General features: G+C 43.7%; 1 protein-coding gene and 1 pseudogene across 2 annotated transcripts in view; both read left to right on the top strand.

Moving 5' to 3' along the window:
* The window catches only part of LOC148132651 (dehydrogenase/reductase SDR family member 13-like), a 10,567-nt pseudogene extending 3,011 nt beyond the window's left edge, over positions 1 to 7,556 (top strand). Inside the window, exons 3-4 of the transcript XR_015747480.1 lie at positions 5,816 to 6,124; positions 7,130 to 7,556. The product of XR_015747480.1 is annotated as a dehydrogenase/reductase SDR family member 13-like (transcript). The remainder of the gene's footprint in view (positions 1 to 5,815; positions 6,125 to 7,129) is intronic.
* Positions 7,557 to 14,262: 6,706 nt separating this feature from the next.
* LOC148132650 (dehydrogenase/reductase SDR family member 13-like) lies at positions 14,263 to 17,608 on the top strand. The gene is made up of 2 exons (XM_087955977.1): positions 14,263 to 14,436; positions 17,390 to 17,608. Exons 1-2 carry the CDS (start codon positions 14,298 to 14,300, stop codon positions 17,569 to 17,571), a joined length of 321 nt encoding a protein of 106 aa, XP_087812103.1. The 5' UTR covers positions 14,263 to 14,297; the 3' UTR covers positions 17,572 to 17,608.
* Positions 17,609 to 22,814: the final 5,206 nt, after the last annotated feature.

Here is a 22,814-nt window from a genome sequence, read left to right as displayed (position 1 = left end):
TTCTGTTCCTCCCTGCATGCCCTAGGATGAAGAGGGGTGGGCCTGGGTCTTCCTCTGAATGCCCAGCTGGACTGTGACCTTCCCCATTTCCCTCCACAGCCACCGGAGCCACACTCCCACTCCCTGTCAACTGCTCGGCCTCCCCCTCAGAATCGGATTCCAACAAGGGCATGATAGCTACTAACCAAATAAAGGAACCCTTGAGGCATGTCTGTCTCGGAGTTATTGGTTGGAATGGAGGGTTGCTGGAACGCTGACAGTCTGCCAATTATGCTCATGTTGCGATGCTGATAAAGCAAGTCACCCCTGTGACCGACATGATTTTATGAACTTTTTGTTCACTAGCGGGTGTTTTTGCTGAAAATTTCAAGTCAACACAATTTTCCCCCGACAAAAATGGCAGTCCTGTGACACATCGCCAAGGGGAGGCCTGTTTCCAAGCACCCATAAGGCAATCAGGTGGCCACAAGGGGCGCCCCTGGAACTTCAGAAACTCCTGTAATTGTAATTCGCTTTGGGAATTGATGTCTGTGGTAACTTCCAAGGATCACGAAGTGTCGCGTCGTAAGCCAAGGACTACATATAATTGTTAGGTATAACATTGATACCAAATATGGTTTGGGTGAATAAATATATAAAACTTAGATATCATGGTTTAAGTGCTTATCACTTTAAGCACAATGCAGCAGGCAATTAGCCGATTAAGGGTGTGCGGTTAGAAGTTACAATATAAGGAAGCATTAGAAGCTGGAAAGCTTACTGTCTGTAACTGTGTGCTGCTACGACTTACTGTGTGTTGCTGTGACTGAACTGTTATTGTTTGCTACTGTTTGCTGATTTACCGCGTAATTCTACTGAATATCCAGCGCTTTGTTTCTCTGGAGAGTGAAACCGGAGGAGGAGAAGATATCTTTATCGGCTGATAAAGATATTGCAAGGACTCTTAACTTGGACTATACTAGTGAGTCTTACTGGATGGAAATACTGTGAATGACTTAATGGACTGAATGACAATGCTTAAACTCTAACTGGATTAAAAACTATTTAAACTACAAACAGTGTTTGTGTTCAGTGTGTGTATACTCTGGGGCCCTTCCGCTCTCCTTTGGTTGCCTGGCTTGACTACTGCTGCAATACTCTTCTAGGGGTTAATCCCCAAAACCCTAACATTGGTTATGGGCCCAGCAGCATAGTCTAACTAACCAGGATATAGCAGAGAGAGTTGGTGTGAGTTGCACATTACTGTAAAAACAAACTGTTTTAATTAGTTTAAAATAGTCAAAATATCTGAAGAGTAATGGCACAAGTAAATTTGTCACAACTGTCCATGATATCCAGGCTGGATGGAACAAACTATGTTTCATGGTCAATGAAATGTAGTTTACTTCTACGCAGAGAAGGATTGTGGGACATTATAGCAAACCCACCAGATGTGAGTAGCTGGGATCCTGCTAATGATGATGATAAAGAAAAGTTACAAAACTTTAAACTGAAGAATGAGCAGGCTTTATGCATCATAGGACTGACTCTCTGTGATCAGCAGCTTGTCCATATTCGTGGGAGAAGAAAATGCTGCAAACTGCTGGGAGAACCTCAGGAAGATTTATGTTCGGGACAGTGTAGGAGCACATATAAATCTTACACGGAAGCTTTTTCGAACGCATCTTCAGAGGAATGGAGATATGTTAGTTCATTTAAACTGTATGAAGAGCATTTTTCAAGATTTGCAAGAAAAAGAGCTTATATTTAATGAACTGCAACAAGTCTACATAATATTATCTTCATTAGATCAAAGCTATGATGACTATGTAACTTCGTTAGAGGTATTGCCAAAAGAAAGCCTCTCATTAACCGAGATTACAGGCAGGCTACTAGAAGAAGCCAGAAGAAGGCGTGAGCGTGACGAGCTGAGAGAAGATAAGAAAGAAGAGAAATTATCTTCAAAGCTTGAAAGAAACCAGCAAAGCAAAGTAAAGCACCTGGAAGGAGAGAATTTATCTTCAACAGCATACACAATTAAAAGGTGTTTTAATTGTGGAGGCAGAGGACATTTGGCAAGATTCTGCAAAAGAGAAAAAGCCAGAATGTAAAAAGCCAAAGAAAGCATTTGAACTAGCCACGTTTAGCAACTCTGATGTGAAGAATAATTTATGGGTGGTTGACAGTGGCGCATCCCACTGCATCACAAGAGATAAGACAAAATTTATAAAAATGTCTAAAAGCTCTCAACATATATCTCTTGCCAATGGCTGGAACCTGAAAGCGAAAGGTCAAGGTTTTGCACGTTGTCCGTACATAAACCAGGATATAAAAATGTTGTATGTACCGCAACTAAAGTTTAATTTGCTTTCAGTAAGGGTATTAGATAAATTAGGTTATGTAATTACTTTTAAAGATAATAATTGCATAATTGAAAAAGATAACAAAAGGGTAACTGCAGCTTTAAATGGAACATTATATGTCTTAGATAATAGTAAGAAAGGGGAGGCTCAAACTGTATTTAATAATATAAAGCCTCATGAAGAATGTATCCATTTATTGCATAGGCGTTTGGGGCATGTAAATTTTAAAATGCTAAAACGTACAGTTGAGTTATCTGAAGGAATAAGGTTAAAACCTTGTGATAAATATTTGCGTTGTAATGTTTGCTGTGAAGATAAGAGCAAAGTATTGCCTGCAAATAGGCTAAATAGTTTCAAAACAAAAGAACCTTTAGAAGTAGTATTTGCAGACATAATAGGTCCAAAGAAACCCAGTATGGGGGTGCTAGATATATACTGAGCATTATGGACCATTATTCTAGATATGGGTTTTGCTATTTAATGAAAAGCAAAACTGAAACATATCAACATTTTTTCAATTGGCTTAGGTTTGCTGAAAGAAAGTCTAAACGACAACTGATAACCCTGGTGACAGATAATGGTACGGAATTTATTAATAACAAATTCCAGAACAGACTTAAGGTAGCTGGAATAGAGCATAAGAAGTCTGCTCCATACAGGCCAGAACATAACGCTTTTATTGAAAGAAGAGGCCAAACACTACAGGCAATGGTTAGAACAATGTTAAATGATTCTGGGTTACCTGATTCTTTGTGGGGGGAGGCTACAATGTGTGCTAATAACATATTGAACAATGTTGTTAACACAACGACAGGTGAAATACCATTCACCAGGTGGCATGGCAGGAAACCTGATCTAAGTTACCTGCACACATTTGGTGCACCAGCATGGGTGCATATTCCTGCACAACTCAGAAAAAAAGGGCAACATAGAGCTAAAAGATTTTTCTTCGTTGGTTATCAGGCAAACCATAGGGCATATAGATTTTGGGAGAAAGGCACATCTAAAGTGTTATGTAGTGCTAGTGCCCAATTTCTAGAACATGAAGGATGGGAGAAATTAGAACAGGATGCCAATAAAGATGTAATTATTGAATCCTATAGAAATCCCATTAGTTATCCCTGTAACTTTAAAAATAAAGTAAAGAGACAAATACAGGATGAAATAGTGCCCATAAAGGAAGAAACAGATTCAATAACTGTTATCGTTTGCTACTGTAAGCCCTGTAATTCCCAGAAGAACTACACGTGTATCTAGACCGCCTGATAGGTACCAGGCTAACACAGTGTGCCAGATTAATCAAGTTCCTAATTCTGTAGAAGAAATTAAAAAGTATCCTAATAAGGAAAAAGAAAGATGGTATGCAGCAATGAATAAGGAACTGAATTCATTAAGTGATATGAAGGTGTATGAAAATGCCAAATTACCTGTAGGAAAGAAATCCATTGGCTGCAAATGGATATTTAAGGTAAAAATAGATAAAGATGGTAATTTAATCCATAAGGCAAGGTTAGTAGCCCAAGGTTTTAGGCAGAATGCTAATGACTACGATGAGGTGTTTGCACCTAGTCTTAAGGCAGCAACCTTGAGGGCAGCTTTAGTGTGGGCAGCTAGTAAAAACTATATAGTTAACCATCTAGATGTGGAAACTGCTTACTTGCACGCCCCATTAAAACATATTATTTATATGAAAAAACCTGTTGGTATTAAAAGTGAAAATAAGGATAATAATGATTGTTGGTTGTTAAAGAAAAGCCTCTATGGTCTTAAACAATCAGGCTATGAATGGAACCAGTATATTGTAAAGGAACTAGACAATATAGGATTTAAAGCTGGTTTAGCCGATCCATGTCTGTTTAAGAGGGAGACAAATGGGAAAGTATCATTATTATTACTATTCACAGATGACATTGCATTGATAACTGAAACTAATGATGAAGCAAATAAAATAATAGCATCATTAGGAAAGAGAATAAAGATCAAGCAATTAGGGGAGATAAAGAAGTATCTCGGTTTGAATATAAAGAAAACAAGGAAAGGTTTTAAGATATCTCAGGAAGATAAGATAAGCAAATTGCTAAAAGATTACAAGATGGAGCTTTGTAAGCCAGCTAAGACTCCAATGAGTCAGGAGTTTATCAACACTGATGTACAAAGCCCGGAGTTTGATAAGGTGATTTATCAATCTTTAATTGGTAGTTTGAGTTATATTAGTAATTGGTCTAGACCAGATATATCGTACTGTGTGAATCAGTTGGCTAGATTCAATTCTGCACCATGTGAAAGACACTGGAATGCAGCTAAGAGGATATTAAGATATCTTAAAAAGACAATGAATTATTCATTGTATTTAGAACCAAAGGGTGATTTAATTCTGAGTGCTTATGCAGATGCTAGCTTTGCATCAGAAAGAGACACTAGAAAGTCGACTTCAGGAACAGCCATAATGCTGGGTAATACATTAATAGGCTGGAAGTCAATTAGACAACAGCATATAAGTTTGTCTACTATGGAGGCAGAATTCTCCTGTTTATCTTTGTTATGTACAGAATTAATAATGTATAAACAAATGTTAATTGATATAGGTATAACTGTAGATTATCCTATAATTATACATGAAGATAATCAGGCAGCAATTCAAATGGCCACAAATATTGGAGTAAAAACAAGGAGCAAGCATACAGATCTAAGATACCTAAACGTGAGACAATCTGTAAGAAGTAAGATGATTCAGCTAGAGTACTGTATGTCGGAGGACAATTTAGCTGATAATTTTACTAAAGCCCAAGGTGCCAGTAAGCACCAGGAGAGTTGTGAAAATATGGGATAAGATTGTAAGGTATTATATATTTATTTCACCCAAAAGGGGAGTATGTTAGGTATAACATTGATACCAAATATGGTTTGGGTGAATAAATATATAAAACTTAGATATCATGGTTTAAGTGCTTATCACTTTAAGCACAATGCAGCAGGCAATTAGCCGATTAAGGGTGCGGTTAGAAGTTACAATATAAGGAAGCATTAGAAGCTGGAAAGCTTACTGTCTGTAACTGTGTGCTGCTACGACTTACTGTGTGTTGCTGTGACTGAACTGTTATTGTTTGCTACTGTTTGCTGATTTACTGCGTAATTCTACTGAATATCCAGCGTTTGTTTCTCTGGAGAGTGAAACCGGAGGAGGAGAAGATATCTTTATCGGCTGATAAAGATATTGCAAGGACTCTTAACTTGGACTATACTAGTGAGTCTTACTGGATGGAAATACTGTGAATGACTTAATGGACTGAATGACAATGCTTAAACTCTAACTGGATTAAAAACTATTTAAACTATAAACAGTGTTTGTGTTCAGTGTGTGTATACTCTGGGGCCCTTCCGCTCTCCTTTGGTTGCCTGGCTTGACTACTGCTGCAATACTCTTCTAGGGGTTAATCCCCAAAACCCTAACAATAATCTTATTTTTCTGGCAGGGGTGATTAAAGCTGGCCAAACCATTGATGACTTTAACCAGGCCTTCCAGGTCAACCACTTGGGCCACTTCCTGCTGACCCACCTGCTGCTAAACCGGCTGAAGGGCTGCGCCCGAGCCGGATCGTACTGTGACCTCGACTTTGCATTTCTTTGGGAAGATCGACTTTCGGACCATCTACAAGCCGGTGGAAAGGATGTGGCAGACAGTAAGGTCGTACTCCAACAGCAAACTAGCCAACATTGTCCACGTGCGAGAGTTGGCTGCCGGCTGGAAGGAACCAACGTTACCTGCTACGCGGTTCATCCAGGTGAGTGGAAGTCTGGCTCCAAGGCCCCCCAGATGGAGCCCCCACCCCCAGGTCCGTCTGGGGCTGCTCCAGGCATTTCTCTCTGCAGAGCCAGAGGTGGTGTTCAGCGGTTGTGACCGGTTCTATAGAACCTATAGAGGAAATTTGGAGTAGTTTGGAGAACCGGCCAATCCCACCTCTGACTGGAGGTTTTGTAGTATCCTTCCCCTGCCACACCCACCAAGCCACGCCCACAGAACCGGTAGTAAAACAATTTGCATCCCACCAGTGCACCCCAGGAGTTTCCTCCATCGAGCTCAGCTGTGGAGGGAGACGTCTCCCACACTCCCGCGTCCAGAATCCTAGAATCTTAGGGGAGAAGGGTCCTTGGAGGTCTTCTAGTCCAACCCCCTGCCTAAGGCAGAGATTAGGCTTTCCCAAAACTCTTGCTCCTCTTTGTCCCCCTCCTTCTGCCTTTTCTGTTCTTCCCACCCTTCCTCCTCCATTTGCTCCTCCTCCTCCTCCTTTTACTCCTCCTGCTCCTCCTTTTATTCATTCTCTTTCTCCCCCTCCCCTTCTTCCTCCCCTTCTCCTCCCCTTCCTCCTCTCCCTCCTCTCCACAAACCCCACTCCCTTCTAGCACTGATGGCATAACCTAGCTGGGTGATGAAGCTTCAACACTTCCACACTTCAATCCTGAGCTACCAATATTCTGCAAGAACATTATTCTTAAAAGTTATTTATTTGAATGTATCAGCCACCCCACTGCAACGGATTCGTGCATCTGAAGCAGCTCACCTATACACATCCGTACACACACACACAAGCACAATCACACATACCCCATTGGCACTCAACGTCAGCTATTGGTCTTCTGAGAAATTTTCTGTGTTGCCCAAATGGCCAACGATTCCAGGGGAAGAGATGCTGTGCAAAGGGTTCATATGGGATCTCCCCCCCCCCCAAAAAAAAAAATATCTGGACAATCTCCCCTCCCCACATTACTCTCACACCCTTTGTTTTCAGGACTGGTTCAAACAGAAATCGCTCGCTCCCATACCCGTTGGGTAGTTTGGCTGCTTTGGACCATCAAGCCGTTCCTCCGAGATTGGAAAACTGGCGCCCAGACCATCATCTACTGCGCCACCGAGGAGGGCATCGAGAGGCAGAGCGGGCGGTATTTCGTGGACTGCCGGCCAAAGGTGCCCTGGCCACAAGCCCGTGATGACCAGGTGGCCGAGAGCCTCTGGGAATTCAATGAGATGCTGCTGGGAGTGACCACTTCAGACAGAACAATGCAGAAGCGGCATTTGGGGTAACCGAAAGTGGACGCCTGATTACAGATAATCTCCGATTTAAAACCATCTATCTAGTGGACATTCGAAGCTATAACACCACTGGGAAAAAAGGGAGTTATGGCTTTTGCACTTACGGCGGTCACAACGATCCCGATTTGGGCACCTGGCAACCCCCATGTATTTGTGATGGTTGCAGCATCCTGGGATCACAGAATCGCCATCTGTGACCTTCCCAAACAGGCTTCCTACAAAGCAGAGGCAACGGGGGAGGGAGCCAGATTCACTTCACGACTGAATGATTCGCTTAGCAACCGAAGTTGTTCGCGTAACAACCCTGGTGAAAAGGTTGCAAAATGAGGCACGACTCATTTAGCAGCCATCTTGGCTTAGGAACTGAAATTCTGGCCCCCGTTGTGGTTGCAATATGAGGACTTCCTGTAAAGTGGGAGATAAAATGGCAGGCAATCCAAACTCCCCTTCCCAGGCGTTTTTTTGGCACAGCTGAGACCAATATTTAATTCCCAAGAAAGTGAAAAACTGGAAATCATCATGGGATTATTGTTGCATTGCTGCCCATTGTTGCATTTTAAGACAGGAAGCCATATTGAATTTAAGTAAACCGCATCCACCAAGTTTGCTGGTCTCTCTTTTCTCCGCCCGGGTCTTCCTTTCTGGGCTTCAAAAGAACTTCTCCTTCCCATCGCTGGCAGCTATCAGGAGAAGGGAGGAGTTGCTGGTATAACATCTTCCCTGCTGTGTAGCCACCTCCCTGCCTGACCTGCTGGAGGCCACTGGGGGCTGGGGGTGGAGTTCCTCAGCCTTATGGTTCTGGAGAACTTCGACGTGACATCCCTGGGCATTGTTCTGACCTCGGCTTCCTTAGAAAGCATAAAACACACAACCTTAGTTCCGGCAAAACCTCTTTTATTTGGATTACGTCCATTCACAGCCTGCAAGGCTTCACAAACAGTCTTTCAGGGGAATGTTGATAAACTCCCACCTTATCGCACTTGGAATACAGCCAGAGAAGGGCAAGGCCAAGATCGACACAGTGACAAACAGAACTTTTCAAAGCTTAAATCGACCAGACGAACTCATTGCTTCCTGCAAAAGCTCACATCCCGTTTCCTCCTCTTTTATGTCCTATGGGAGGGGCCAATCGTCTCCAAGGTGTGGCCTTACTCCTGAGTCAACCCTGCTTTCTCAATTGTCTTCTGGTAGCCCTGCGCATGCACAGGCTGGGAACCGGTTCCAGACGCTCCCCTGCCTCACTGCTGTCTGAGTCTGAAGGCAGCTGATGACCGCCAGCCTGCCCTGGCCCCATCTCTGCCTCTGATGCAGTAGGCCTCGTCTGAGCCTTCCTCAGCCTCCAGGACTGGCCCAGGTTCCTTCCCAACCTCCTCGCTACTGTCCGACTCTGCTGCCAACTGTCAACCGCCAGTGGGCCGCAATAGGTGCAGCCTCGGAAGCAGCCCAGGAGTTCTTGGCCTCCGTGGCAGCCATGAGCCTGTCCCAGATCGTCTCGGTCCCGACTTGGGACAGTGGTCACACACCAGATATGATTTTCTTGTCAGAGCAATGATCTGGTGGGCCCATCTAACATCACCCCCCTTGTCATAATCAGACCATGCCTGGTTCCCCTGATATTATGCCGCCCCTGTCTACATTGGCAGATTTCAGGGCAGACTTGAAATGGTTTATATAAGATGCCATGAGCCAACAGGATAAATCCATAGTGGTGCTGACAAAGGTACCACATTCAGATTTTCCTTTCAGTCCTTTTCCTTAACTTCCTTTTGCTCCTCAGTAGAAAATGAGCATTCCTACCAATCCAACAGGTGAACACTTTTCAGCCTTGATAAGGTATTTAAAATTTAATAGCTGGAGTAGCAAAAGGTTGGACAATGAGTAAGAACACAGAGTTGTAACTAAAGAGAGAGCTGGCCACTGCGTGAGGCAACCTGAGCTGTGATTGGTTGCTGTGAGTGAAAAGGGGGAATTCCCTGGTTTCCCGCCTTTTCCCCCCCCTGTGTGCTCTGTGCTTCTCTATTTTACCTCAGGACGTCCCTGCTGTATTGATTTACATGGTTATGCTCTTGTTTGCTTTACTGTAAATATACAGTACTTATTTATATAAAACTGGTCCTTGTCGGTCTTTCTGACTCCATTTGGACACCAGTTGTGCAATTCCCTGACAGGTTCTGGGCCAAGGTACGCCCTGAAGAGCCAGTAGTATTTTTCTGAGGTAAAAGTTTCTTCGTGAACCTGTGGGAACTTGAAGACAACTGACCTGTGAAGACTGCAAGATGCTCTCTGTCACAGGAGGAGGATTTCCTGTGGCTCATCTTAGTGAAACAAACTTATTTCTCATGGAGCGATGGAGATATTTCTTCAGAGGGAGGATTTGTGGACAGTTTTAAGCAATCCTCCGGCAGATCAATAAGGAAGGTCAAAGACAAAATGAAAAAACACTAACCAGCATAATTTTGTGCTTGGAAGATAGTCAAGTAATACAAGTAGTCCTCGATGTACGACCACAATTGATCCGCAAATTTATGTTGTTATGTGAGACATTGGTGAAGTGCATTTTGCCCCATTTTACAACCTTTCTTGGCACCGTTGTTAAGTGAATCACTTCAGCTGATAAGTTAGTAACCCATTTGCTAAATGAATCTGGTTTGCTTGTCAGAAGGTCGCAAAAGGGGATCTTGGGACACAGCAACGTTTATAAATACGAGTCGGTTGCCAAGCAACTGAATTTTAATCACATGTTCCTGGGGGTGCTGCAAAGGTCGTAACTGAAAAATGGTCATAAGTGACATTTTTCGGTGTCATTGTAACTTTGAACAGTCACTAAATGGACTGTTGTAAGTCGAGAACTACCTGTACATGTGCATGGGCTTACATCTGCTAGCTGGCTGGCCTTACACAGAATGTATATAAGGGAAACTGCAAGCAGCAAAGTTACTCTCACTGGAAAATTTTATACAGCTGTGATGGCGAAGCTATGCCATGCATGACAGAAGTGGCACGCAGAGCCATCTCTCCAGGCCTGCCAGCCGTCGCCTGTTGCTCTTCCGGGTTAATAATGGTGAATGATCCCTCTAGATCAGAGGTGTCAAACTCAAGGCCCACAGGCTGGATCCGGCCCACGGGGTGCTTAGATCTGGCCCACGGGGCCGCCCTGGAAACAGCGAAGTTCCTCTACCAGCAAAAACCGAGCTCGTGAGGGCTGCGCACGGCCCTCCTGAGCTCCGTTTTCACTGCCAGACAGTTGCAGGAGGTCGTCCAAGCTGAAAACAGAGCTCAGGAGCCCATTTCCACGGACGGAGCGCTTGGCCTGCCACAAGTGACGTCAAGATGCCCACGCCCACACTGGCCACGCTCACCCCGGCCCATGGAAACCTTGCATTATTAGAATGTCAGCTCATCAAATATTTCTCTGGTCTCTTTAGAGTGGCCATAACAGAAAGGGAGGGGGGAGCAGTGCGGCAGCTTGCAAAACCAAAAGTGCCTTCCATAAATGTTTTTTCAAAGATAGCAACTAGGTGACCGAAGTTTCTGCCGTGCAAAATTCTAACTGGAAAGCATGATTGATGACTCTGGGCTATGGATGTGTCCCATTGGAGAATGTGAATCACGATACACCCAGGGAGTGGGGGGTGGGGGAGAAAACCAGGGTCAAGGTGACAACGAATGACATGCCTCAGAGTCGGCTACACCCAGGCAGTGCCGGCATGTTAACTCCCAATAAATCCTTTTTAAGTTTTGGAAGTTTGGCTCAAGACTCATGATTTAAACGGGGTGAAGTGCTGGAATCCTAACCTAGAATTTATGAAAGGCCGAAGGAAGGATTTGTTCAGAAGGGCTGAGCTACATTTCTCTCTCTGTCTGGTGCCTTCCAGCCCATCCTGGGCACGGAGGATCCTGGCAGCCAGAACACACCGGTTGTCGTGGCCTGAAACAAGGGCGGGATTGTTCCTGTGCCATCCAAGGCTCTGGAATTTCAGAAAAACGCCCCTTTAATGCGGCCCTCAGCGAAACCAAGTTGGACACCCCTGCTCTAGATACTGGCTTTGTTATTTATTAAAAAGCAAAAGAGAAGTGTTTCAACAACTTAAACAGTGGGTAATATTTGTAGAGAGGAGGTATAACCCAAGTTGGTGTCAGCTGCAAACAGACAGAGAGTCCAGGTCTAACATGTTCCAGCAGTGAGCGAGAAAGGAACGCACATAACCCATAGAAAAACGAACCGCTACACTCCGGCGGAGAATGGAGTTTCTGAACGCAGAAATTGTGTGTTTACAAACTATGAAAGATATATTACTACCGATAGCTGATGCGGGAATTATCGTCATTGTCTTTTAATGACCCCATAATCCCTTGCTGGGTGGAGTCTGGCCAACTGAATGGAGCTAGCAGAGTGGCCGGATGCTCTTCCTGTCGCCAATGCAGAGTTTTGTTCCGAGGATGTATTCTCAAGTGTGCCCAGAGAGAAATATCTAGGATCGAACTCACAGCCTCCTGATTGTGAGGCAAGACCTCAACCTCTAGGCCAGGGGTCACCAAATTTTTGGATCTCAGGGACCACCAAACTCATAATTTTAAATCGCGGGGACCACTAATATGAATTTTGACTGACGGTGGCTTACAGACGTTGGAGAGAGAGAGAGAGAGACAGAGAGAGAGAGAGAGACGCAGTGATTCCCAGTCGATTGCAAGAAGCGGCTTGAGACGTTCCCAGGCAACATCTGTCCCTTGCAGGTGTGAAAGATGCCCATGTCTCTGGACACCTGCATAACTGGATAGAAGCATTCCTGTCAAACAGACAACAAACGGTCAAAATTGGGAGCATCCTATCAAATTCTGTACCTGTCAACAGTGGTGTCCCCAAGGCAGTGTTGTAGGACCAACTCTCTTCATACTCTACATAAATGACCTCTGTGATCATATTAAGAGCAACTGCGTTCTTTTCGCTGATGATGTAAAGCTGTTCAATACCACAGACAATAGTGCTACCCTTCAAAAAGACCTCGACTATGTATCAGAGTGGTCAAACAAATGGCAACTTCAAATCTCAACAAATAAATGCTCTGTCTTACATATATTGGCAAAAAAAAATATCAGAAAATAAAATACAAGCTGAATAGTCAAGACCTTGTTGATGATCCAAGCTCTGTCAAGGACCTTGAAGTACTCATCTCAAATGATCTAAGTGCAAGAGCCCACTGTAACTACATAGCCAAAAAGGCGAGAATAGAATATTAGAATAGAACAGAATAGAAAGAATAGAATAGAATAGAATAGAATAGAAAGAATAGAATAGAATAGAGTAGAGTAGAGTAGAGTAGAGTAGAGTAGAGTAGAGTAGAGTAGAATAGAATAGAATAGAATAGAATAGAATAGAATAGAATAGAATAGAATAGAATAGAAGAGAATAGAGTAGAGTAGAGTAGAGTAGAGTAGAGTAGAGTAGAGTAGAGTAGAGTAGAGTAGAGTAGAATAGAATAGAATAGAATAATAGAATAGAATAGAATAGAATAGAATAGAATAGAATAGAATAGAATAGAATAGAATAGAATAGAACAGAATAGAGCAATGGTTGCCAATCAATGGGCTGGGGACCATTGATGGTCCGCAAGAAAATTTTGATGGTCTGCAGAGAAATGTCACCCCTCCCCCCCAAAGCAACTAATCCAGGCTGTGCGGTAACACAAGGCTCCACAGCCCACATGGCCCACGGGAACATGAGGCTTGCGCCACTTGCATTGCGAACAACATGAGGTAGTGAGGGGAGGGGGGAACGGTTGAAGGGTGGGACTTGCCCAACTCGCCCCACGCGCCTCTCCTGGCCACCGGGCTGCTTCTTTCCGCTTCTTTCTTCTTCTGCTTTTGGCTACACGCAAGGAAAGCAGCCAAAGTCTTTCTTTCTCTCTCCCAAACTCCGCCAGAAATGAGTCTTTGGGACCCTGCAAGGCCTCCTGCTCCAAGAGGCTCCGCCGGTGCAACAAGTCTCACCAAGACTCATTTCTGGCGGAGTTTTGGGGGGGAGAAAGAAAGACTTCTGCGGCTTCTGCTGTTTTCCTTGCATGAAGGCAAAAGTCTCTCTCCCTCCCTCGCTCTCTCCCTCTCTCTCTCTCTCCCTCTCCCTCTCCCCCACTCTCTCTCTCCCTGAGAACAGAATTGGAGACGGTATCCTGCGATCCCAAATAAAGAATGATCAATCAGTAGGAAAAGAAAGTGGGGAATTTTCCTGCAGACTTTTTTAGGGATTTTCCCAGGAGTTTAAAATGATCAGTTTGGTGGTCCCTGAGATCCAAAAGTTTGGCGACCCCTGAAATAGAGGAATTGGAAGGGACCTTGGAGGTCTCTAGTCCAACCCCTTGCCATTCTATTCTTAGAATAGAATAAAATGGTAATAATAATAATAGAATAGAATAGAATAGAATAGAATAGAATAGAATAGAATAGAATAGAATAGAATAGAATAGAATAGAATAGAACAGAATAGAATAGAATAGGAAACAGAAATAAATAGAAACAGCATAGAAATAGAACAGAACAGAGGAATAGAATAGAATAGAATAGAATAGAATAGAATAGAATAGAATAGAATAGAATAGAATAGAATAGGAAACAGAAATAAATAGAAACAGCATAGAAATAGAACAGAACAGAACAGAGGAATAGAATAGAATAGAATAGAATAGAATAGAATAGAATAAGGAATCCCTTTCATTCCCATCTCCTTCCCTTCCTTGCTCGGGACGAGAGATTGCAGCCGTGCCCGTTACTTTCCCACGCGGGGGCGGCGGGCGGCGGGCGGGGCGATGGGAGGGGCGGTCCCGGTATAAGGGAAGCGCTGGAGGCTGCGGGGCCAGACCGGGGATCGAACCATGGAGGGGGCGGGCGTGGCGCTGGGGGCGGGCGCGGCGCTGCTGCTGGGGCTCTACGCGCTGATCTACTACACCTTCGTGGCGGCCACCCGGTGCCGGAACGCGGTCAGCCTGCGGGGCAAGACGGTGCTCATCACAGGTCGGCTGGGGGGGCTTGTTCCCTTTCTTTCTTTCTTTCTTTCTTTCTTTCTTTCTTTCTTTCTTTCTTTCTTTCTTTCTTTCTTTCTTTCTTTCTTTCTTTCTTTCTTTCTTCCTTCCTTCCTTCCTTCCTTCTCATTCCTATCACCTTCCTTCCTTCCTTATTTCTATTACCTTCCTTCCTTCCTTCCTTCCTTCCTTCCTTCCTTCCTTCTCTTTCTGTCTCTCTCTCTCTGACTCGGAAGGGACCCCCGGAGGTCTTCTAGTCCAGCCCCCACGCTCAAGCAGGAGAGCCGAGAGCCTCCCTTGCCAAGGGCTGTCCGGACTCTTCTTGGAAACCTCCAGGGACGGAGCGACTCCTTCTGGGGGCCTCGCACTGCCCTCCCTGTCCGGCAGTTCCTCCGGAATAACGCCCGGTTGCTTCTCTCCTGGGTTTAGGCCGGGAGAAACGTCCCCCCGGGTGCCGTTCCAAGTGGGACGAAAGACCCTGGAAAGACGGAGGCTGCTTGGAAGGACGGTTTCCAGGGGGGACTCAGGACCCCCCTCCGTGGAGCTCCTGGGTGAAGAGGGGGGAGAGGCTGAGGGTCCCCCCCGGGTGTTGTGCTCCCTCGCCGGGCCTTTGAGCTTGCAACCCCTCTAAGATTGGGAGATTATTACACCAGCCCTTTATTTTATTTATTTATTTATTTATTTATTTGATTTGCCAATTGTTTACAAGATAATAAGTATAAATGTATACATAGTTGTGAATACATGAAATAGGTACATATAAGAAAAATAAAAGAATAAGAGAAACAATAGGACAGGGACGGTAGGCACGTTGGTGCGCTTATGCACGCCCCCTACAGACCTCTTAGGAAAGGGGTGAGGTCAATAGTAGACAGTCTAAGGTTAAAGTTTTTGGGGTTTGGGGAAGAAACTACAGAGTCGGGTAGAGTATTCCAGACATTGACCACTCTATTGCTGAAGTCGTATTTTCTGCAATCAAGTTTGGTGCGGTTTACTTTGAGTTTGTATCTATTGTGTGCTCTTGTGTTGTTATGGTTGAAGCTGAAGTATTCATTGACAGGAAGGACATTGCAATGCTCCCCTTGAGACGATGGGGCCAGTTGACTGGCCTAGGAAGGGGGTGGAGGCCTCTTTTTCTGGCTGCCCAGGGCTCATTCATGACATGCAGTGGGAGTCATTTCTCTTTCTCCTCTTGAAAAATATTTCACTCCGTTTTCAAAGTTTAAAAGCATAAACTAGAACTTTACACATCCTTGTATCAACCTCAAGACATCTTTTACATTTCCTGATCATCTTTCTGTACATACCTTCTTATTCGATTACCGTGGCATATTTCTTTCCTTGCTTTTGCTACAAATCAGTATATTTTCATCTTATATTTCGATTTCCTCCGTAACAGATATTTACATCATTTCTGATTCTTTACCTAATTGCCACTTTAATTTCTTTGTATTCTTCAACCATTCACACCCTGCGTCCCAGACTATATAATATATATTGAATCTTCTTTATCTCTCCATTTCAATGTTAGCCTGTCCATCTCTGCACAGTCTAATATTTTCTTTATAATAACACCCTCGGATGGTACATTTTCCTGCTTCCAAAATTGTGTGTAAGAAATCCTAGCAGCTGTTAAAATATGTAACATAATAGATCTGTCTCTTTTGTTACATTTTTCTGTTGTTATACCTAATAAAAATAATCCTGGTTTGGGTTCAATTTTCTCTTTTATTATTTCTTCTAGCCACAGTCAAATTGTGTTCCAATATTTCTTGACTTCTGGGCAAGTCCACCACATATGAAAATAAGTGCCTTTTTCTTTCTTACACTTCCAACAATTTGGCTTTAGGTTAAACAGCCTAGCCTAGCAGGGGGGTAGGTGCCACCTATATTTTGTACAGGTTTTCCCTGTACGCTGTAGACAAAGTTAATTTGTAATTTAGTCCGCACATTTTTTTCCCACTGTTCCAAGTCTATCACTATGGTTGTATGTACACTGAGCGCAACAAAGTCCTTGTGTGTCTAACAACACAATAAAGAATTCTAATTTTAATTCTGATTTATTTAAACTGTGAAGTGGAAAACAAACAACTCTCTTCCCACTAGCCACTAACAACTGCTATGAACGTTACGGTACAGTTGGTCCTTGACTTCCAGAGACAGTGGGGACCACAATTTCTGTGGCTAGGCAAGGCAGTTTTTCAATGGGTTTTGCTTTATTTTATGATCATTTTTTGTGCCATGGTTGCAAAGTGAATTGCTGCAATTATTAAGTAAATCACACACTCATTAAGTGTTCAGTAGGGTGAGAGGCAATAGGGGTCTGTAGATATTTTCTCAGCCCTCCTTCTGACCCACTCGGTATACGGGTCTTCTGTGAAAGGCAGGCTGGTTGCAATCGTTATTTCTGTGGTTGTAATTATCCTGTACCTAGAAATCCTATTTGGTTGCTTTACCAAAGTAGACAAAAGGGGGAATTAGTTAGCTACTCTTATCTTGATATGAATGCAAGGATTGGCCTTCAAATTGTGTAGTAACTTGTGTTAGTAAACTCATATTCTGCAGAGCCCACGTCCCATCTTTCAGTGCCATTTACCTTCAAACAGTCACTAAATGAATGAATGTAAGTCGAGGACTACCTGTATTACATCTGAATAATTTTAAGCCATTCTTCTTTGTTGATATAAGACTGCTATGAAACAGCTGTAAAAATTGTGCCCTGAGCCAGAGTTTCTGAGCACGGACATCTTCAAGATGTCGCTTGCTTTTGATTCTGGGAGTTGAAGTCTACCCGTCTTAAAGTTGCCAAGGTTGAGAAACACTGCCAACAAATGCTTCACTGTGTGACACCACGACAACTGCAGGCACAGGAATGCAGGCCTGGCTCCTGGATCCCCATCAAAGGCTGGGCGATCTCGGTGAATCCTTTCTCTGCCCTTTCCCAGGTGGAAATGCAGGGATCGGGAAGGCCACAGCGGTGGATCTGGCCCAGAGAGGCGCCCGTGTCATTCTGGCCTGCCGCGACAAAGCGAGAGGAGAATCAGCCGTGCATGACATCAGACGGGTAAGTGGCTATTATGCGGTTCTCTCCTTCCCTCTGTCCTTTTGCATCCAGATGGTTTCCTAATGCTTTTTATTTACTTATTTAGCGTGTGTTTTGATCCAAGCCTTGTTCAAATTAAACAGACACAAATTGTGCAAAAAAGCAAACCTTTTTAATGCGGCGCTGGGAATTCCGTGCATTCCCAGCCAAGAGAATATAAACCTAATTGTCCAATATCAAAAGTAAGCCCTTTCAAGGTTGCAAAAGGCTGCCAAGAACAGTTGACTTATTACTGATTAAATATCCACCAACAGAGGTTTCAAAAACAAACCAGAATAAGCAGGGCTTCAACGAGGACTCTGAGTCTAAAGAACTTCTTTGCTTCCTGCGAAGAACACATCTCTGAGGGCTGGTTTTTATCCCTTATGGGAGGGGCCATCACCTTCCAGCCTTACTCCCAAGTCACCTTTGCTGCTTCAGCTGCTCTTTTCTTCAAGCAGCCCTGTGCGCACGTACACTGGGCACAGGCTCCCCGGGGTCCTCTGCATCACTGCTGCCAGACTCCACTAGCTCCGAAGGCAGCACCCGGCTCTCCAATAGTCCTGGACCCATCCCTGCATCACACGCAGGCCCCTCGTCTGAGTCCTTGCTATCAGAGACCTCTGCCGTCCACACCTGCTGCCGGCGAACCACAACAGCATGTGGCATCTAAAGAGATCATGTAATCTTTGATATGCAACACGGATAAAACACACTATACACACAAACACAAATGTATCTTTAAATAAAGCATCAACAAATACATGTATATCAAATGGGTGGATAATACAGGAGAGGAGGTGAAATATTAAGTTAAGGTACAATCATGATAAAATCTCCATCATATGGCCCCATAAAGTCACAATGGGACAGATGTTATACCATTAGTCCAAATGAAATCAGAGCCACTGACGCAAACTTGTAGTTTTATATAAATGAATATATTTAACATCTATAACTACAGCAGACAAGAAAGTCAGCAGCACAGGAACGTCATGAGGTAAATATAAATAGCATACAGAGCCCACAGGAGAAAAAGGCGGGAAAAAAGGGAAACTCCCCCTTTACACCCACGGCAACCAATCATAGTGTAGACTGTCTCATGCAGGAGCTACCACTCTCCCAACCAATCAACTGCAACTGTACACTTTACCCTTCCAGCTACTCTATTCAATGTCCTAACAGTTCTGAGGCACCCGAGTCGCATTGTGGGACTCTCGGCCATTCCCCACTTAAAGAGCTTTGCCTTGTCATGTCCTGGCCTGGTTCTATTCAGGGGCTCCATATTTTCAGGGAAGCCGCTTTGTTGGATCAAGGTCAGGCAACTGCACAACAAACGTCCAAATGAGATCAGAGACACCGATACAAACTTGTAGTTTTATATAAATACATATATTTAACATCTGTAACTACAGCAGACAAGATAGTCAGCAGCACAGGAACCTCGTGAGGTAAATATAAACAGCATACAGAGCCCACAGAAGAAAAAGGCGGAAAAAGGGAAACTCCCCTTTACACCCACGGCAACCAATCATAGCGCAGATTACCTCATGCAGGGAGCCAGTACTCCACTACAACTGTTCCAGCTATTAAGTTAAATATTTTAGCATCCCTCCGATTTATACCTGGACAGCATTTAAACCAAGTTGCTTTACAAGATCATTGTGGCTTTGTGGACCCAATGGCTTTGTCATGAGATCAGCCAAATTATGTTCTGACGGACAATAAATTAGTTCTATTCCTTTCGCTGCTTCTCTGACATTACAATATTTTGCATCAACATGTTTGCTTTGGGGTTTTTATTCTCCCACCTGTTACCATTTGTACACATGTTGTGCTATCTTCAAACACTGATGTTAGCTCCTTTCACTTCAATATCCGAATCCTTTAATAATTGTATATATACCACATTATCACTGAACACAATGCTGATTAACGCTGTGAATTCTGCTTCAGCTGTGGAAATGGCAACTGAAGTCTGTTTTCTAGATTTGCAACCAACTAGTGTGTTGCAAACATAACAAATATTGACATCGACTTTCTCTTTTTATGTTTTTGGGCGGCTCAGAATCTGAATTAATCCAATGAAACTCTGAACATGAGGCAACTGATAATCAGTTTTATTCTTCGTCAAAAGCAAAACTGGGCAACCTTTGATCTCCACCTTAAACAGCAAGGCAAAGTCTAAATGTTTGCTTGCATAAATCGTCATAGCTCTAGAAACATAATTTCATATCCGTGGTTCATGCAAACCTCGTGATTTTCTCAGTGCTCTGAAAAGAATAGACCTCAGGTGGGAAAAGAATACATTTTCTGGCACATAACCCAGAGCTTTGCTGTAGGGTGCTGTCTCACATTACGTTACAGCAAACAGGCAGAATTCACATTTTGCATTTCGCAACAAGTTCCGCTACTTGGCAGTTAGCCTGAAGGCTTTATCTCTGCAGATAGAGCATTTGGTTACAACAGAGCTGAGCTCAGCAGCAGGAATATCAAAAGTTCAGTTGGTAACACTCTGTACATGCTCCGATCCTTTCACTGTCTTATACATCATTGGCCTAATTACTGATGGCCAAATCTGGCCCTCGGTTCTGCCTCGGTTTACCTTTTACAGTAAGCAACCAAGTCAGAAGTCATTCTGTCTCCCTATGAAAGGGGGAATCCGGGAAATGGATTACGTTTACTTTTATAGTTAGCACAACAGAGAACTTCAAGGCAAAAGTTGTTTGGTTTAGAAATAGCCGTCCGTTCAGTTACATCACAATTATTACAGTATAGCCATAGAAAAGAGCATCGCGTTCTCAGTAAAAGCAAACGAAACATTTGCAAAGGGAAAACATCAAAATGGGTTTGGCTAAGATACATTCTCAGCGCTTCTCCAGGTTGGCTTGGTTATTTTCTTTTTAGAACAGCTAAAAACAGGAAACTCTTGCCTACAATGTATTGAATGCCTCTCCTGACAGTCCTGAAATTATGGCAATACAATTTAAAAAGCAAATTTAAAATACAAGAAAACCCATGTTAATTAGCCAGTTCAGCCGCGTTACAAAAACCATGTTTCAAGTATTACAAAGTCCACCCTCTGTATATACTGTATGTTATCTCTGAACACAGTTCTGATTAACGCTATGAATTCTGCTTCAGCTGTGGAAATGGCAACCGAAGTCTGTTTTCTAGATTTGCAACCAACTGGTGTGTCTGCAAATGTGGTAACAATTTCCTGGCTTTGGCTGTCTATCTTGTACATGATTAGCCCAATCACTGTAAACATTTCAAGTCAAATTCATTTGATGGTTGGAAATCCATGGTTCCCCCTTAAATCGTGTATTATTCTTTTAATTCCTAGCCAGTGTTGTGTAGGTTTTGATGTGTAATGACTTAAAATGTGGGTGAATTGGCACTATCTGGCCTTGCCCATTGCGATAAGGACAACAGACTTCCTGTGACTGCCTGATAGAGTTCCTGATTCCAAACTGTGCTATTTTTGATGGTTTGAAAATCTGGAAGTATGCGAGTTTTTTCATACCTTTATAACTTTGGAAACAATTGTTCTATTTCCTTTTTCTTTCTGCTTAGAACATACCCTCCTTCTTGTAGTTTCTTTATTTCTACTCCTAAATAGTTCTTTATTTCTGACAATTAGAATAGAATAGAATAACAGAGTTGGAAGGGATCTTGGAGGTCTTCTAGTCCAGGGGACCCCAACCACCCGGGCAGCGGACGGTACCAGTCCGTGGAACATTTGCTACCGGGCCGCCGGTTTGCTGGCGCCGCCATCTTGTTTGATGAAAGAGTGCTTCCGGGTGAGCTTTTCCGGTTGGAAGCGGCATTTGGGTCCTGAAGGAATCCTCGGCGCCTTAGTTTCATCGAAGGGGGCTTGAGCGAAAGCTAAAGCGCGAGTTCTTTCAGCACCAAGGCAAGGCGAGCCGGCGACCGATCCCTAAGCCGTCGAAGCCCATCAACAAAGGTACAAAGGAGGAGTTGAAGGTGGTGGGGAGCGGGGACGGCTGGCTGGCCAGTCGCTCGGCTCGCCTTGCCTTGTCATGCGTGCTGATGCCCGATGCCGGGCCGCGGATCATTTTGTGATGCCGGTACCGGACGTGGCACAAAAAGGTTGAGGGCACTTTTCTAGTCCAACCCCTGCCTAGGGAGGAAACCCTACACCACTTCAGACAAATGGTTATCCAATCTCTTCTTTAAAACTTCCAGCGTTGCAGCATTCACAACTTTGCGAGGCAAGTTGTTACACTGATGAATTGTTCTCACTGTCAGGAAATTTCTCCTTAATTCCAGGTTGCTTCTCTCCTTGATGAGTTCCCACCCATTGCTTCTTGTCCTGCCTTCAAATGCTTTGCAGAATATGTTGCCCCAACTTCTTCTTTGTGGCGGCCCTCAAATACTGGAGGGGCTGCCATGTCACCTAGTCCTTCTTTTCATCAGAGTAGACATACCCAGTTCCAGCAACCGTTCTTCATATATTTTAACCTCCAGGCTTCAGATAATTGCACACCTAAACAGCTAAACAGCACACACCCAAAAATCAAATTCATCATGTGCCATCATCAGGCTTCTGTTTGTGTTTGTCTGTGAGTCAGACTTTTACAGTTGTTTCAGTTTTAAATTTGGGGCTAGCCTATTGCTGTGCCAGAATGGTTTTTCTTAATCCTGACTGGTTGGGAGTCTTGGTCTGTGTTTATTGGTCTTGGAGTTTGCTGTGTTCTGCTTGATTGGTGTTTCTAATATCTTCTGTCTTGTTTTGTGGCTTTTTTGTCTTGGTTGGCTGGCAACATTGTGTTGTGTTCCTGTATTGGAGGCTTTTAGTGTGGCTTGGCTCTGAATAAATGGACAGCTATCATTAGTTAGGAAGCTGGGTTTCATCTGGGTGCCTGGTTGGGGTGTGTTTGAGCTGGAGGTATCAGGGGTCTGTTTGTGCCCAGGTGTTTGCCTGGCTTGTGGTGTGGAGAATTTTTGTTTGTGAGTGCAGGCTTCCAAATGATTGACAGTCTGGTGGAATCATCTCTTCTATTCATGCTTTCTGGTCTTTTTTCCAATCTCTATGGCTTCTCTGATAATTCTGTGGCTGGGGTTTTCTATAGTGGCTAGGGTTTTGGTGCCATTGAAGTCAATGCTATGACCTGTGGCTTTCATGTGTTGGACTAGTGAGGAAGTGTTATAATTTATTCCAAAATAATCAGTTGTAATGTATTGTTACTATTGTATTACACTTCAATTTCCTACTTTTCTATCTAGCCATTGGTAGAATAAATCCCATACCTTATAATACTCTT

This window comes from Notechis scutatus, chromosome 1 (assembly GCF_049901735.1).
Source record: "Notechis scutatus isolate UNSWTSFEM ecotype Mainland chromosome 1, rNotScu1.2, whole genome shotgun sequence".
Taxonomy (NCBI): domain Eukaryota; kingdom Metazoa; phylum Chordata; class Lepidosauria; order Squamata; family Elapidae; genus Notechis; species Notechis scutatus.
This window is presented reverse-complemented; position numbering and strand designations above follow the sequence as displayed.